The 19,139-nt window shown below is 36.5% G+C and overlaps 1 protein-coding gene across 1 annotated transcript; it reads left to right on the forward strand.

Moving 5' to 3' along the window:
• The first annotated feature begins 1,951 nt into the window (after nucleotides 1–1,951).
• On the forward strand, nucleotides 1,952–6,530 carry LOC113287315 (glyceraldehyde-3-phosphate dehydrogenase GAPCP2, chloroplastic-like). Its single transcript, XM_026536029.1, has 13 exons — nucleotides 1,952–2,273; nucleotides 2,409–2,529; nucleotides 2,626–2,664; nucleotides 3,430–3,530; nucleotides 3,733–3,845; nucleotides 3,935–4,034; nucleotides 4,146–4,292; nucleotides 4,501–4,561; nucleotides 4,655–4,752; nucleotides 5,205–5,347; nucleotides 5,445–5,528; nucleotides 6,033–6,122; nucleotides 6,201–6,530. The coding sequence occupies exons 1-13, from the start codon at nucleotides 2,166–2,168 to the stop codon at nucleotides 6,256–6,258; spliced, it is 1,263 nt and encodes a 420-aa protein (XP_026391814.1). The 5' UTR covers nucleotides 1,952–2,165; the 3' UTR covers nucleotides 6,259–6,530.
• The last annotated feature ends 12,609 nt before the right edge of the window (nucleotides 6,531–19,139 follow it).

Raw genomic sequence — 19,139 nt, forward strand, 5'->3', positions numbered from 1 at the left:
CCTTTAACGTGCGCTAGCGCTTGATATTTGGCGGAATGACACATAATATGCCATGGCCTAGAATTACGGTTTGGCCTCAATTCGGCCAAGGCTATTAAAATGAAGTTATACACATAGAGTCCTAAATTCAGAAGCAGAAAAGTGCATAGAAGTACGTGAAGCATTAACATGAGCAAAGGAGAAAATTTTAAAAACCATTCATAATAAAGCAGATGCCAAAGTCGTCATCAATCCATCACAAACAACACCACACTGCTTATTCAATAGGAGAATATAAACATGATAATGAAGGAAATAAAACACTTGATTTCATATTTGTCCTTGTAGTTTTTCTTATGTGAATCGTGATGACAACCAAATTGCTGATGCAATATTTAAATTAGTTATAATTTCTGCGATAGGTATAGAGTATTATGACAATTTTTAAAACTATTAAAGATGCTCTGTTAGTAAGGCTGCATAAGAACTGGACCGAAACCGGATAAGGAGGTACAAGGAATGGGAATGGATTTCAGAACCAGTTGCATAAGGGTACATATAAGTGTTCTAACCTTATTCCCGGCCTGTCCTGGACTGACCCGTCTGATTCTATCAATTGATTTAAATTCATCTTAGCTGTAATTGATAGGTTTTCATATGTATTTACACTTTCTCATCCGATTCTCACTCACAACTCACATACGTCTCTCTTTATTTCTTTTTTCTTCTTACAAATCTATTTTTTTCCTTTGGTTTCAATTTCTTGTTTTCATCAATTCAATTAAAACAATCAACATAATAAAAATAGCTTATCCATGGGAAAGTTGAATCAGGAATGACAACTGATTAACTGATTGTTGAATCAGTTCTGTGACCGTTCAATTAGAATTTGATTAATTAATTGATTGGAAGACTTATGATAAAAAACGATGTGTTTTAAAGCTTGATTAGGTGTTTATTTACAGACTTATATTTATATTCTTCTTCGATGTCAATTTTTTTGGTTAGAAGTTTAAATAAATGAAAGCTAGGATTTCAAAATTTGGGGAATTGCTTGAGGCTTTTCGGGTTTTGTTATTTATTTAATCAATTGTTATTGAAGTGAGGCATATATATATGAAAGAATCATAATCAACACCCTCAGAAATTTTTCGTTGCTATTCCTGAGATTTTGTGAAGGATAAAATCAATTTTCAATTACTTATGCTCTTGATTCTTGTTCTTGAGGGATATCTTAATTAGTTCAGTAGAATGGTTCCGTATGACCTAAACTATGAAACATTAGTTCTGCTTTTGCATTTTGTTCCCAATGATTTTTTTTTCTACATTCACTGTAAAATCCAGTTTGTGTTATACCATTGCTAGATTATACGAAGGGATGTGATTATGTTCACATGTTCAGAGTTTTTCATTTTTCTATGTATTATAATCACAGGTAAAACCCCGATAACGACTTGTACCAGACCAGTCCTACCGGTACATGTAATCAAATGAGTAACCAGCCAGTAGGAGGTATAGGTAACGCGTTCTTAAGAAATCCGGATCGTACCCTTCTATGTACGACCTTGTCTGTTAAAGTGAAGCATGACCCCAGCCATGATTTACAGAATTGTGATGTTTAACCCTGATTTGAGAATCGTCGTCTTTCAAAACATGTTAGAATTGGCCGTCACTATAGGCCGTGCAGCTGCACTTTTCGTGTATAAGTTCGACAGTTTTTTTTTGTTTTTTTGGACAAAGAGTTCTGAACAGGCGTCCTTTAGTTATTTGGCTGTGTGCGCGTACATATCAAATCAAATGACTCCTGAGGCCTAATTCAATCAAACAGAAACCCTAAGTTTTGACGTGGTTAAATGAAACAATTCAAAAACCAGTGAACGTAGCTCACGTGTATGCCACGTTTGTCAAATAACGACAAAGTTTCGTACGGGAGAAACAGAGCTTTGTTGTAGAGAGAGAAAGCCACCTAACCCTTTTTTCTTTCTTCACTCAGCAGTCAGCACTGCAGCATAAGTATCTTCGCACAACACTATACAACTCAGAGGACAAGAGAAGGGAGGAGACGGCTTTTAAATACCAACTCTTTTTATTAGTTAGCTTTCTCTCTCTCAACTCCGAAGTCTTTTAGGGTTTCATTTCTTTTGATCCATCCATCTCTCGATTCAAACAAAGTTGTTTGATAATCAATGGCGATGTCAACTATGATCAGATCTGCAACTTCTCCTTTATTCGATGGATCTCGTACCTTCGAATCTTCTTCTTCCTCCTTTATTGCTGGAACTCGAACTAATAATGTAAACAAAACCTTTTTTTTTTTTTCCATTTTTGTTGGGATTCTCTATTTCGTTTTTCAAAGATCATTTATTATCGATGATAACAATATTTAAGGTTCTGATGATGATGTGTTTGGTTTTTTTTTTTCTGGTTAGGTTTCATTTGGTGGAGTTAACAGAAATGTAAAATCCGTTGGGGTTCAGTCAAACGTTTTTGCTTCCAGAAATGTTCGACCTGTCAGAGCTACAGCAACAGAAATGCCACCAACAATTCAGAGTAAATATTCATATTTTTTTCTTTCGTTTTGTTGTAACTATGAGAGAAAATAATGTAATATTAATCCTTCATCTTTTTCTTTTTGTGTTTCGTTAGAATCATCCAGCAGTGGAAAGACGAAAGTTGGAATCAATGGTGAGAATTTTATCAACTTATGGTCTAATTGATATTTCTTGCGTTCTGTCCAAAAAAAAAACATGTTCAAACTCAAGTGCATGTTTGTTTTTGTGATCTATTCGGCTGTTCAATATAGTTGTAATGATTTTATTTGTGGTCGAGGTATGTGATGGATTCAGATTGTAGTCTTATTGGTCTCAAAATAGGGGCTATAAGAACCTAATCTAAAAAGCTCAGCTACTTCCGAATATCGAGTTTTTGTAGGAATGAGGAGGTGTTAGATGTTGTGTAAATTAGGATAGTTGACAACATTTACACAATAATACTGGTAACTGTGCTTGTACGTGGCTTCACTGGTTTTAATACTTTTTGTTACTGGATAACCATGAGTTGTAAAAAGGTGCTATGTTGTGAGTGCTAAAAGCTCTTAAGAAGATGGTATGTTGAGCGTACTAAGAACAGAGATTATCCCCTCTCATATCATGAAATTAGTATGACTAGTAGTTCATGAATAAACAAAAACTATGGATCCTGTAAATTCAAGTGGCTGAAGCAAATTACTTTATTCTAAAGCTTGACGATCAGCAGTATGTCACCAAATTCAACGTCTGATTTTTTATGTCAAATGTGTTGCCTGATTCAAAAACTATACGTAGCAAGTAGCAACTGGTGATGAGAGTATGAGATAAACTCCTGTTTGTGTAATGGCTTTTTAATGCATGTTGATCACCGTAGACATTTTTGCTCTCCTTTGTGATGTTCATCATTTCATATCATATGTAGGTTTTGGTCGAATTGGAAGGTTGGTCTTACGTATTGCGACAAGTAGGGATGATATCGAGGTGGTAGCTGTCAACGATCCATTCATTGATGCTACATACATGGTGAGGGATTATAATTATTTTAAAACAAGTGGGGTTATTGTCTTTATTTTTGAGAAAAGTGATGTAGTGTCATCAGAGGCTAGAAATTGAGTGTCATAGTTGCAAGATGTTCTGGCATCCTGTCTCTACTTGTTTTAATTGAGTGGTTAGACACTGGACTGAGATAACAATGTGTATCTATCCTTTTTTTTGTTCTCTCCAGGCTTACATGTTCAAGTATGATTCAACCCATGGAGTTTTCAAAGGAAGCCTCAAGGTTGTTGACAGTACTACGTTGGAGATCAATGGGAAGCAGATTAAAGTAACAAGCAAAAGGTACTTCCGCTTACGAACTTCTGTTTGCTTTTATCTCTTTAGAAGTTGTAGCACTCAACCTTTATCTGGTTGAACTTCTCTGATTTCAGGGATCCAGCTGAGATTCCTTGGGGCGAATATGGGGCTGACTATGTTGTCGAATCTTCCGGGGTTTTTACAACATTGGAGAAGGCAGCAGCACATAAGAAGGTATGTTCTTAATTCTTATGGTGGATCGCCATTAGGCAGACAAATCATGCAGTCTGATTTCATTTCTCCCACTCAAACCTTTTCCTCTCCTTTGTGGTCTTGCTTCGACAGGGTGGTGCTAAGAAGGTGATTATTTCAGCACCATCAGCTGATGCACCTATGTTCGTGGTTGGAGTCAATGAGAAGACATACAAATCAAGCATGGACGTAGTTTCTAATGCTAGTTGCACCACCAACTGCCTTGCTCCTCTTGCAAAGGTTATATTAAAAATAAATAAATTATAAAGCTCTCAATCTTTAACCTGACTGACATCTTTACTAGATATGGACGACCAAGGGTCATCAAGAACTCTAATTTGTTGGTTGAGTGGGATAGATTCTCAGTTTTCTATCTTTTCTTGGTTTCAAAGATGAGGGTTATGAATTCATTGTTACTTATAAGATATTCTATTATTTTATCATTCAGGTGGTTCATGAAGAGTTTGGTATTCTTGAAGGTCTAATGACAACCGTCCATGCAACTACAGGTTGCCTACAACTTCAAGTCTATGTGCTCATTCTTTTTCAGTTATTTTTTGTTTGCAAGTGTTAATATATTTAATTCTGCTATCTTTGTTTAGCCACTCAGAAGACTGTGGATGGTCCCTCAATGAAGGATTGGAGAGGAGGTCGTGGAGCTTCACAGAATATTATCCCCAGTTCCACTGGTGCTGCAAAGGTAGTTTTTGTGCCTATGCATGCTTCAGAGTTTTTGATAGAGAATAAACTGTATGAGTAGAGTAGATAAATACCTTTTAGGTAACTACATGGAGAAGGTTGAACGAAAGCAATATCAGTTATTACAGAGCAATCTTCTTAATGACCCCTTTCTTACAAATAAAAGATTTTTGTTGTTCTTACAATTATTCATTAAAAACTATCTTGGTTGTAACTTTGTAGCCACATTTTGAATGCAACCAATACTTCCAAAATGAAAAACAGCTTTCGGATAAGCTGGAGTTAAGAAGTTCAATCTTATTCTCTTCCGGAGATCTAGTTCCTACCGTGTTTAACTTTCAAGCCTTCGGTTATTAGTTTCAGTTTTCTTTTATGGATCCTGAGCTTTTAAATCCTGATTAGCTTGCTATACTCTGGTAACTCATGTGAAGCTTTTATTGTGGAATTTTTTAGGCTGTTGGAAAGGTTTTACCCGAGCTAAATGGAAAGCTCACTGGAATGGCCTTCCGTGTCCCAACACCAAATGTTTCGGTGGTGGACTTAACTTGCCGACTTGAGAAAAGTGCTTCTTACGATGATGTGAAAGCAGCCATTAAGTACGATAGCTGTATCCTTCGTGTTCAACTCAGCAGGTGTTACTCATAAAAAGACTAAAAGATGTCTAACTCATTATTTACTTGATCACTTCCTCAGGTTTGCATCAGAGGGGCCATTGAAAGGGATTCTTGGATACACTGATGAGGATGTTGTCTCCAATGATTTTGTTGGTGATGCAAGGTATAGTTTTTATTTTGTTGAGATCTGGTATATTCTATCTTCATTTAGTAGAAAAGAACTGTTAAAGTTAAGATGTTGTCTCCACGTACTTGGTCTTTTTCTTTTCTCCCCTTTGCCTGAGGTATAGTATTTTCTCTACTCCTAAACTATAAGAAAGAAGTATTAAAATTAGTGCCGTCATGTATATGTATTTTTTTTCTTTTTTTTCTTTTTTGTCAATGTACTTGAAAAGACAACCGAAAAACTAGCTGCAATAAAAAACCTTGCCTACATAGTATTGTCTAAAGCCAACGTCTTTTTTACCTAGTGTTTTGTTATTTGTGTCCATTCAAATAGAAGGTGGCATCCCTAAAGCCAGACATTGTGAAAGTGTGTCTAGCTATTTTTCGTTTCTTTTACTTCTTTTTGTTCTAAATTATATTCATCAACGGATGGAAATGTGATTTGTGATATTGGTCTTGCAATTGTCCTCAAATTTTATTTTTGGGCACATCTATTCTGCAGATCGAGCATATTTGATGCTAAGGCAGGAATTGGGCTGAGTTCTTCTTTTATGAAGCTTGTATCGTGGTATGACAACGAGTGGGGCTATAGGTATAATTGGATCTCTCCTTTTCTTTGGCTCTTTCTTTGTTGACATAAAACAATTTTCTGAGTTTTAATTTTGTGCAGTAACCGTGTTTTGGACTTGATTGAGCATATGGCTTTGGTAGCTGCTTCCCAAAGTTGAAATGTTCGCATAGGAGGTTTCAGTGGTCATTAGTTGGATTCTAAACAACAATTGAGCACCTGATGAGGCTACTTCATCCGATGTGCAAAGAAATAGAATTATTTGTAGAATTTACTCAGAAATGCAGTTTTGATTGTTTCCTTTTACAGCTCCCTAATGCGTTCGAGGGATGTAAACATAAATGGCTCCTCTCTTTTCGTACTTCAATAATTTTATTTACTCAGTAAGTGTTTGTTCAGATAAGATGTGATATTTTTGATTTTTCCTTGGTATTTTTCTTGCTGCACGTGACAATTTCACCTAAAGGTTACTCAGTTCATAATAAACACCATAAAAATTAGCATTGGACTTCTCAAAATGAGCTCAAGGACGCACCTCCTCTTCATGCTCCTCTTTTGACATGCTCCTCTTTTGACTCTATCAACTATGTCACATATTATACGTTGTCAGCAAAAACCAAATAATTATGAATTAGAGATTAATATTGTAGGGGTATGGTCTTCTCTTAATGCTACTACCAATTTTAATTTGAACATATCCCAAAATATTAGCTTTAAATCCGACACCATTTGGTTTTTATTCACAAAAAAGCCCATTAACGAACTGTCCAAGCATCCATCCGCAAAAATACGGTTGGTCCCGATTAAATCCGTGAATTACTATCAATTTTAATTTGAACATATCCCCAAAATATTAGCTTCAAATCCGACACCATTTGATTTTTATTCACAAAAAAGCCCATTAACGAATTGTCCAAGCATCCATCCGCAAAAATACGGTTGGTCCCGATTAAATCCGTGAATTACGGGCCAAATGCTCACCCCTAGATAGGACTTCTCTAATTGCCTTCATTTCTGTTTCTTTTATCGAGTAACAAGTTAGGTTTGTTAATTCGGTATAGATGAATGAATCTTTCGAGTATCTAATGATGATACCCAATCCACCATTACAAGAGTTCAAATTCCAAGCTCCATCTGTATTGATTTTTATCGGGTTCTCTGGCGGAGACACCCAAATCAAAATCCCATGATTAGTTATATCCACTGAAGCAATGGCTTATTTTTACTATGGCTTGTTTGTATGGCTTATTTTTACTATGGCTTGTTTTGTTTCGCCCAAGGAGAAACAAAAAAAGAACAATGCAATCCAAAAGGATTTTTGATGGGGAAAGAAAACATACTCTAAAGGCGTTTACATGAAATCCTGAATTTTTGTTGTAGACATGTTAGTATGGGAGGTCTGGGTTTTAGGAGGCAACCAGAGTAAATCAAGCAATGATAAGTACGGTTGCTTTGCGTTTGGTTAATAACCATAATGATTTATGGGTAAAAGATTTAAAGAAAAAGTATTTCTAAAAGTCAGGGGTTTTATAAGAAAAGAAAAAAAACAAGTCTTCATTGATTTGGAACTGTATTCTTCAAGGAATAGCACATACAAAGAGATGCAACGTTTGGGAATTAAGCGATGGTAGTACGATTAGTGTCTGGACTCTGGAGTGATAATTGGATACTAGATTATGCCTATATCCTTAAAGAAACATAAACATAACACTTGCATCCGAGTAAAATAAACTCAGATACGAAAAAGTTGAATAAGGTTACTTTGGGTAACTTGTTTAACCCAACAGTGGTGAGCAATATCATGAGTATTAAGCTTTATATTTTTGTGCGGAGCTAAGTAATCCATCTTACCAAATTTCTCAACACTCTGCAAAATGTTAGAAGACTTTATGGAGCATGGATACATCCCAAAGGACCAAAATTTTCATTTGGAATTGTTCACAAGATGCTCTTACAACTAGCCAAAAATTGAGTTTCATTCTAAATGTGGATACGAAGTGTGTTTTATGTGAAAAGGCAGTAAAATCAACTCATATATATATATTTTATTATTATGACTATGCAAAGGAAGTCCGAAAGCCGCCACCAATGATCGCTCAGGAAGTAGTTTACTATTGTACTACTTTTCTAGAAAACTATAATGAATGGGTATCAGGGAAGGATAACGCAATTTATACAACACTTGCTTCAACCAAATATTGGTTCATTTAGAAGGAGAGGTGTGTAAGAGTTTTTGAAAACAAGAAAACCACTCATATTCAACTCTTTATATCCATTACAAGTCATTATTGGCATCCTACAAGAGATAAACCGCTGCATAATTCTTAATACTAGAAAAATTAATAAGAATTAGATACCACCAGAAATCAATTCTGAAAATACAAACTGTGATGCTTCTTGGATTTCTGCAAGAACTTAAGCTGGTTTTAGTATCATTATGTGTAATTGGGCAGCTACTTTCAAAGGAGCATCTACCAGAAACTTCATCTCAGCCTCAGCAGAAGAACAAAAGCAGTGACACTGCTTCATACAGTAAAATGGGCTATAGTAAAAAACTTGAAAAATTTGGTCGTTGAAGGAAACTATCAGTGTAGCAAAAATTATTTGAAGGGAAGGAATGATTATTAAATGGCAATGCATATCCATTCTTGATGAAGCTAAACATTTCTCGACAAAGTTAGCCTATCTTTTAGGTTTCTATTTTGGTACCGGAAAAGCTAATGGAACTGTAAACTTATCGTCGAAGAGGAGAAGAAAATCAGTTTTCTCTAGGTTTTGGGAGGATACTATACCTTCTTTTTTAATTCCTAGGTTACTTTTCGGTTATGCAAAAGCTTTTGATGTAAATAACCATGTAAATTACTAATGTTTAGATTTTGAGAAGTGTTAATCTACTATTTTTTTTAAAGCATCAATATCAATGAGTTACCTATGATAGAGTTTTTTTTTTTCAAACTACCCTCTTTGGAAACATGATATGGTTGTAAACTGTTGCAATTTTTTTTCTCAGCATCCTACTTGGTCCAGTGTCTTTGTCCGAGTCTGTATTAAAGCTCTTGCGAAAAGAACTAGAATAAATCGCTTATACTTTTCCTCCCAGCTGGTTATGTAACCGCTGAAAAACCAACTAGTGGATCTAGCAAGGTTCACAGTACGCTCATCTAAACTCATTAGTATGCAATCAATACATGTCGTAAAATATAAGTACGTGTAGTTAATGTAGAGTGCAATGAATGTAAATTACACAATGGATTTGATGTGGTTCAGCCAAAGCCTACATCCATGGAGGTAATGAGTTTGAGATCTTACTACCAAATATTGAGGTTACAATATGTTTAAATGTAGGTGCAAGTTAAAGGAAGAACTAAGAATTAAAATTCCTCTACTATACTCCCAACTATCCCTCCTGTAATGTCCAAACCCTTTTCCAAAGCTCATGTCATATATATATATATATATAACTCTAACTAGGTCCCGCCAATTTATCTTGCCATCGCCAAGACCGGATATCAGGTATCTCTTGTGTGGCTTCATGATATTTCCTGGTATCGTGTGCTTCACTAGAAGCTCTCCACGTGGAGGATATGGTTAGGTGCAGGTAGTTGAAGGCATTAAATGTTGAGTGGGTAGGCTCGCTCGCGTGTAACGACTCTTTCTAGCTTTCCAATCACATCAACACGTCGTGTTCAGATCTAACCATTCTGTCTGATCTATTAAATTAAAACCAGGATTGCACCAGTGCTTCGTGTGTATCAAACATAGGCTGCCTCTGGTCTGAGATCTTGGCACGTGCACGATGTATATTTTGCAGTTAGAGTTTGCCTTTGATTTTCCGAGGGCAATTTAGGTAAATAAATTCCCACGAACACCGCCACCTACCCATGATTCTTATTTTGCATTTAACTCTCCTAAGTTCCAGCGCCGCAGTCTCTCTGCTATTTAAGGAAAATTCCTTACATGAATTTATTTCATATTCTTCATTCGTTTCTCAGGTTTTTCTCTTCTGACCTCCTAGTTCTCGTTAATTTATTTTAATTTTGCTTCTTCTTGCCATTGAAACTGTTGTTTCATCCTCAAGTTCTTCTTCTAGATTCTGAAGCCATGATCGTTGATTGTATCAACACCGTTTCACACTTCATCGCCTGATAAGTCTTGATTCGTCACTTGATTTTCAGTTCTTCCATGATTTTATGGTGTTTAGATAACAGTTAGATAGGGACTTTTTACCACTCTGTGACTTATCCCTTGGCATTGGTTTTCATTTCCATTTATGACTTTTTTACTTCCCTGACTATGATGTTTCTATGGTTTTGCAGGTTCTTTCATTTTTTGTTTTTCATTAGAGGGATTTTGAATCTTGATTTTCTTTTCTAAAGACATGGTTAGTTCCAACAGAAGTGGAAATAGATTAGGACAGGATCCTCCGGACAGACAGACTCAAATCATCAGTAAATAAGATAAACTCCCCAAGGGGTCTCACTATGAAGTGGTGAAACCTCCAAGTGGTAAGAGCAAATCCGATTATCGTGGGAAACAATCGTGAGTCAAGACTGAAAAGACGAGGGTACCCAAATACACCACAATCTTTTTGTTTCAACCTATAAGTCCTCTTACCAAGTGTGATCGTCTATGGACAAAGTCGAGACAATACACACCAACTTCGGTATTTACACGTTGTGTGATCGTCTATGGATACGATATCGAGACAATACAACAATCAAAATGTGATACTTGATAATAGGTTCGTTAATAACCAAACTCTATAGGATCACTATCAAGTATAATAGAGTTAACTTTTGTGTATTTTACTTTACTACAATAACCAATTATAATGCAGAAATCAAAGTAAAAAACACAACAAGATTTTGTTAACGAGGAAACCGTAAATGCAGAAAACCCCCGGGACCTAGTCCAGTTTTGAATACTCTCAGAATTAAGCCGTTATACAAAATCTAAACCAACTTCGTACAGTTGAGACTAAGAAGACTCCCGGAGCTACTTAGTTCCTTCAGTATCCCCGCGCCTTCGAATTATAGAGTCACACACGCGAATATGGGATGCAGGGTCGTTGGAGTTATCATAGCATTCAAACACTGGAATTGGGCACTTTGGGGGGATGGTTGCTCTTGCCAGATGCGCGGTCAATGGCGTGGTAATTGCTTCTCTCATTACTTCCTCCTCTTTGTTTTGATTTCAACTGCTTGATTTCCACCTTCGTTACAAAGGCCCTCCATTCAAGGAAATGTTCGTCCCATATCGCTGCTTGCCCTGGTCTTCGGGATTCGCTGTCGAAATAATCGGAGTCTCCTGGTACACTTTCTAGATATGACTGTCTGTTCCTTCCTGCGATACGATGGGTTAAAGTGTTCGGGATTGTTGATGTTAGCCACGACCATTCTTCGGTCTCGATTTGATTCTGGTGCTTTGAATTTTGCTTCGTCATGTGGGTTTGCTGCCCCTGCACCAAGAGCAATTCTATCCTTAAGTTCTTGATTTTCACGTCTGAGGAGCGCCACAGTGTCTGCGTATCCCTTCTGGTTCCTTTTCATCTCCTCTAATTATGCGACCAACTGGACTGATGGGTTTGAACCTTAGTTCGGAGTTCCTCCTGGTGCTTGTCCACCAGCGATACCGGTATGGTTTTTGTCTACAGTTTGAATTAATGGGATCAGTGGATCTGTAGGTAAGGCTTGGAGCTCCATTTGTTGAGGTATCTCCTGGTTCGCTGTTAGCAGAGGTTGGTTTTGTTCATTGGTTTGTGGCATCCCGTATATAGGCTATTGCACCATAGATTCTGCGACTACTTCTCGATGTTCGTTGGCACGCGCCATAGCTGCCGTCTTTTCTGCATCCGCCTTGGTTGTTGCGGTCTTCAGTGCTGTCGTCGCTATTGCAGTAGCATCTAATGGTACGGTACTTTCCGCTGCGTCTTGCTTTTTGCTCGCTGCTTTAAGTTTCTCGCCCTTTTGCTTGGTACGCATTACGACCGGTGATGTCCTTGGCGTTTCCTTTGATGTTGCCCTTGCCTTCCCGATGTCTTTTGTTTTATCCATGTTCTGCAGAGGTAGAAAATCAACAAGAAGGAGATATTCACGATGAAAAGACGAGGGTACCCAAATACACCACAATCTTTTATTTATCCATCTATAATTCCTCTTACCGAAAGTGATTGTCTATGGAAAAAGTCGAGACAATGCAAAAAATCGGTATACACACGTTGTGTGATTGTCTATGGATACGAGATCGCGACAATACGACTACCAAAGTGTGATACTTGATAATAATTTCGGACTTAACCAAACTCTATAGGTCACAATCAAGTATATAGGAGTTAACGTTTGTGTATTTTACTTTTAATTATAATAAAAAATTATAATTGCGGAAATAGAAAAGTAAAAGACACAACAAGATTTTGTTAACGAGGAAACTGCAAATGCAGAAAAACCCCGGGACCTAGTCCAGAATTGAATACTCTCAGAATTAAGCCGCTATACAAAATCTAAACCAACTTCGTATAGTTGAGACCAAGCAACCACTCCTAGTTCACTTAGTTTCCTCAGTATCCCTGCGACTCCGACTTCGATAAGTGCACGCACTGAAACAATTACTTTAGATCGTATTCCAAACAGTAAAGGAACAACAAATCTGTTTGGTAACAACTCTTTCGATTCTTTCAAGATAAGGATATCTCAAGTCATACGCAAAGGCTCTTCCGTTTAATCTAATAAACTCCTTTGCATGGTTAACTCAATCTATCCAATAACTACAAAAGTAGTCAAGTTTAGATTCGTACTCGATCCAAATAAATCTCAAAAATATATATTGAGAATGCCGATCTCACGTAACTAATCAATCGAATAAATCTAATTCTAGTTGGATCCCAGCCGATCAAGGTTTGTGCCCACCAAAGATATGAGAACTAAATCTTCTTCGTCTTCAAATCTTCTTTGATTTTCAACAAACACCTGCAAATTACCATTTGAATCTCTTGTGATCAATCATACATAGAACAAAGTCTGCTAACAATAGATTATCACAAGATGTCTTTAGATCTAAAAACAGTTCTAAAGATCCCGTCGATACTTCGATCTGGTTTGAGTGAATCTTATATCAGAAGAGAATATTCTCAAGAATAAACAAACTAGGTGCAATCAAAGTTTCAACAACCGTTAGTTAATCAAATCAATCGAAAACTAATAACACTGCAATTATCTAGTTTCCCACCAACGGTACTCGTAGAATTTCTTGATCCCACAGAAGTCTTTAAACGAGCGGTTGTAAGAGATTTCACCTAATTATGATACTTTCTTCATCGATTAGACGGCTCCACCAGAAACAACACGAATGAAGTTTGCCTGGATCTTAGGATAGTTTGCTAGAAATGCAAAATTAGGTATTTTTAGACCAAGGATGTTTGGACACCAAGGAATTTCCAAAACCAAAAATATTCTCAAGATATGCAATGAATAGCAAAATTCGGTTTTCCTAATTCCAATAAATGCTTGTCCAAAATTTCTGAAATGTCTCAATAGAAAATCTCCAATTAGTAAATACACATTACTAATTTTTATTATCTAGAGATATGTATTTAATTGCTGGTAATTAAAGCATATAAAACCAAAAACCTTAATTAAAAGATTCTCAATTTATTTCGGGACATGATCTCCTTGAGTACTAAGGAATATCTTTGAACAATAAATGATAAGAGTTATTGGACGTGTTCAGAGTATGTTGACATATCTTCACTGTAAATCCTTATTCATATTTACATGAATTTACATTCTTGGAATCGGTTGTACCACACTTCCGAACAAGTTTAGAATTTGTTCACCTGTATTCCAAGATCACCATGTGATTGATCGAATATCAAATCACATACATGGGTTCAATCGGTTCTACCAATCACTAGGATCGGTTATACCTCAATATGGAAATACTTGTGATCGGCCACACAAGTTACCAGGACCGGTTACATCAATTACCAGGACCGGTTACCATATACTTATGGTATTGCTTGTGATCGGTGTCACCAGCTACCAGAATTGGTTACACCAATTCCCAGTATCGGTTACTGATCGAATTTTATATAGTGGTAAGAAGGTTGTCATTCTCTCGGACTTTGTTGAATTAATTCTAGGCTTAAATATAAAAATACTAAAAATAAGAAATTATATACAAAATAAGTCATGGGATGAAGAATTTACTGGGGATCGGGATTCCACTGCTTTTCATGTTCATGGGTTTCATAAATTAATCCTATACATTTATAGCTCAAAACAAAAGAAACAATAACTCTATTCTTTGCAAAAGTAGATTTCATAAAACATTAGTTGTAAGTTGTGAGCATGACGCATCAAAAGTAATTAAAACCAAGCATGCGACATCAAACAAAATAACAAATAATTAATAGAAATCATAAAACAATTAAATTCTATGCAAATAGTTATAAAATAATTATTTTAATTACCACATGAATGAAACACAGCCTCCTCCGTCGTCCCAGTGATGGGTCTAGCTCTGCGTAGTGAAAACACACTCAAAAGAATTTTTCATTGCTCAAAAAGGTGTTTACAAATGATGGAAAAGGTGAGAAATAATTAAAACCCTGTTTGTAGCAATTATATTTGTTACAAACCAAACTGTTACAGAGAACGATAAATGTGAAGTGTCGCTGGCACTGTAGCAATAATCCGTAAAATCGTGATCGTCTTCTTCTTCGCCAGCAAAACTGGTTCATCTCTGCAACTTGATTTTCTTCATCCTCAACCCTCTGTTCGCTCCCCTATCACTCCATATCTCGCTCTGCTTCTCTACGTACACCTTAAATAGCCTCCCAGAACCGAAAATAATCCTCCATAACTCCAACAAATATTCCATTACTCAGTATTGAAGAAAAATATTCTCGGGAATATTTTCTTCCCCTGTTTCACGAGATTCCGTGTATCTTCCTCTTTGATTGAATTGAAAGCACTTACCAACCCTGTTGTAGTATAACAGGCTGGTATATATCCAAAACAAGAGAAAATCAGACCAAATATCCATGAGTTTAATGGAGAATATCTTCCCATGCACGTACGCTTATGTCTTCTTCAACACGAGAATCTAGACAATTTTATCCGGCAAAATAATCCATACCATGTCTGTTAAGACCAGTCACATCATCCCAATAATTCTCAGCCATTGAGTCTCTCTAAAATGTCCTCAAATCTCGAACAAGAAATTTTGCAGGTGAGAAACAAGTTTCCCGCCAAAATTCAGTTTCAAATGAGGAAGATGATGGTTGCCCCATATCTAGAGTATGGGCGCCTTTAACAGCTGGGGTGCCTGGGGGTGCCCTTATCCAAACTGAGTTTGCCTTTAGTACTTTTCCGGGGGGGTGCCATGAGCAACTTTTCGAGCCGAATTTTCCAAAAATGTTTATTTCTCAAAAATACCTACAAACACATAAAACACCATAGTAAGTACGAAATCGAGTACCAATAATACAGAACATTGAGGACAAATTAGACACAAAAATGTGTCTATTAGTTACCCAATTACAAGGATCGATTATACAATTCTCTGTTATCGGTCAAACCAATTACTAGGATCGATCACACCAATTACTAGGATCGGTCACACCAATTACAAATATCGATCATACCATCTCATGGTGATTACTTAGGATCAATTACACTAATTAATAAAAACTAGTCATACCAAATCATAAGTCAGGCACTTGTGATTAGTTGTACCAAGATACATAACAAAGTTACTATCGGTTCTACCATCTCACATATATTGGTAATCCAAATATTTGCAATGAATAGCCGTACCAATAAGCCTAACGATTTCCCTTTCGATTCATAAAACAAGTTCATGAATGTAATTCCTTTAAACAAATGTAAAACATTGTTTCCTAGGATGAAATGTTCACCGTAACCCATTCACATAATCATAATAGTATATACAAGATTATGTCGATGTCATATCTACGAAGTTCAAAAGATAAGCGTTATATTTCGTAGCCTAATTCCTTAATACTATGATCATACTATTATGATCATGCTATTATGATCATGTCACGTCACTAGAGTATAATATACAAGATTATGTCGATGTAAAACATTGTTTCCTAGGATGAAATCTTCACTATAACCCATTCACATAATCATAACAGTGTATACAAGATTATGTCGATGTCATATCTACGAAGTTCAAAAGATAAGCGTTATACTTCGTAGTCTAATTCCCTAATACTATGATCAAACAAATATGACCATGTCACATCACCAGAGTATTATACGATATGTACAATATATACAGCTTCGTAGTTATGTTTTCAATATACAACGACTTGAAAAATACGTTAGGAATGAAACAGTTCAAGTCAATATTACTAACCTCAAGAGGAAGGATGTTGTTGTCGTTGTAGTACGCTTATTCTTCACATTATTCATGTATTCGGAGTAATACTTTTATGTCTCAACATTCCTAAACTTTCTAGTCTAACCTAAACAAAGTCGACTCTAGTTTACAATCAAGCGACTTTAGATGAGTTTTGACACACTGAAATATGACAACCAAACTTGACATACTAACGCTTGGTGAGTTCAACCGAGCTATGATCTAACAATCTCTCCTCTTTGTCAATTTTAGTGACAAAACTCTTATTACCTGGTATGCCCCTTCCTGATCTGATTGATGTGTTAAGGAGCACTGATGCGACTCATTGACTCCCTTAATCAACTGCTCTTTTAACATCTGATTCTCTTGCGCGAGATAATGCATGTCATCCACCTACTATTTTAGTCCCTCCAAAGTTTCTTTTAGCATTGCAACCATCTGGATGGTTTCATCCGGCTTATTCAAGTTGATTTTGTTTTGAGTGCCACGGTCTACGAATTTCGCTTCGGCTAGAGCTGCAACTCTCGCTGCTGCACGTGTTGCGGCTTCCGCTACTGCAATAGGCTCGGCCTATGCTGTGGTAACTTCTCCACTTGAAGTCCTAGGTGAAGTTCCACCGACATTTGTTTCGATTACCATACGGTTTGCGTATGTGAGTGGAATTCTCTAGTCCATAAAAATTTCCTCAATAACCCCACTTTGCGGGTAAACGATTGAAGTTCCTGCCTGCAATCAAATCACGACTCACAGGCTCCGGATGTGTTAGCTTTTTTTATAATGGAATTCTCTGCGTCTCGCCAGTCTGTTCTAATGTATCGTTCTGGTGAGCCGCTTTCGGTGCTTTCAATGCATTTGCTGCCTTATCGGCCAACATTCTTGTTGTTAGCGTGTCGACTGCCACTGCTTTAGCCATTGCGCTCTAGCTTCCCTTTCCCGAATCGTGCTTTCTTTAACCGCTTTCTGGCAGCCTTTTCTGCCTCTTCTTTGGCTTTCACTTTGTCCCTGACTATCTTTATGCGACTTCAATATGGTTGTTTGGTGGTTTACTTAATTTTTTCCCCTTTCTCTAGAACTTGATTATGTATTAGGCTTTGAGGTATGTGGTATTTCCTTTGATTTCTCCATCCCGTTATGCATCCGAAAATATGGTTGCATAATGCATTATGCATCGAGAAAATTGTTGCACAATCTTTTATGCATCGAGAAAATAGATGCATAATGCATTATGCATCAATTTTTTATGTAGTTACGCACTAATACAATGGTTGCATAACTTGTTATAGATGCATAACTTTGTTATGCAGAGGCATAATTTGTTATGCAGTGGAGAAAATGGTTGCATAATTCATTATGCGTCTGCAGAATGTGTTATGCATCTTTTTTGGTGGCTGCATAATGGTTATGTATCAAGTTTGCAAAAAATTTGCCTAAAATGATTATCACCTCCGATTTTTTCGTGAAAAACAAAAATTTGATATTCTTGTTTGTACTCGTTGCGTAGCTCACTTAAAAAGATTTCCAACGATATAAAATTTGTAAAATTCCAAGGCACGGATTTTTAGATATGATATATCCAAGTTGCGTTGCCAATTATACCCCTGATTCATAACCCATCATGCGGCTGCATAATCCACCGTGCAGACATTTTTAATAATTTCATATAATTATGGGTGTCACGGAACTAAAACTTAATTATGGGCCTGACAATGAGAAAATTATTTTTTGGGCCTGCGCCTAAACCTAATTTTCCCTAAGAGCAAGGGCTATGGGGTGAGTGCTCTCATTCAGTATGAAAGAGTTTCACTAGATTTGCTCAAATTAAGTGCTACCATAGAGTGAGAGTACTCACTCATTCATCAATAATCACTCGTACACTCGTTGAAATGAAAGAGTGGACTAAAGCGAAAACTAAGCGGCTGATTTTTAGCCGTTTGGTAAAAACACACATTGAGCGGCTGAATTTGGCTGAATTTGTGTCGTTTGGAGAGAAATTTGTGTCGTTTGGAAAGAATTTTTAGTTTTTTTAAATTCTTTTACATGGTCCATAGGAGTTTTATATATAAAAAAATATATATATATAGGAGGCTGAAGTTCATCCTCCTAGTCTATATTTTTGCTCTCCCACGATCACAAACACACTCTCTCCACGGTTAGCACTTGCGGCAAACAAATTAGTTCAAAGTTTCAATATTTAATAGGTTAAAAGACAAACAAATTAGTTTCATATTTTAATATTTAATAGGTTAAGTGTATTTTAGTTTCAGGTTTCAATATTTAATAGATTAAGTGTATTTTAGTTTCAGGTTTCAATATTTAATAGGTTAAAGTGTATTTTAGTATTCTCCATGTGTATTTTAGTATTCTCCATGAATTAGATCCCTTATCTTCGTTGCATGATATTTCATTGCAGGATATTTGAATCCTTGATAGGTTTCAAAATAAAAGAATCTTGATTGGTCGATGCTAAAATTTCATCCGTGTAAACAAAATCATATTCACCGTTCCAGGTGACGTAATGTCTTCACTGACAGCACATGCGTCGATGTTGGTCTAGAAAATTAAGACTTGGGGAGCGGATTTTTTTCTAGCGGCTGGATTGTTAACAGATGACCGGAGGTCACAGCCTAAGTTGATAAGAAAGCAATTATAACTGAA

This window comes from Papaver somniferum, chromosome 6 (assembly GCF_003573695.1).
Source record: "Papaver somniferum cultivar HN1 chromosome 6, ASM357369v1, whole genome shotgun sequence".
NCBI classification, from domain to species: Eukaryota; Viridiplantae; Streptophyta; class Magnoliopsida; order Ranunculales; family Papaveraceae; genus Papaver; species Papaver somniferum.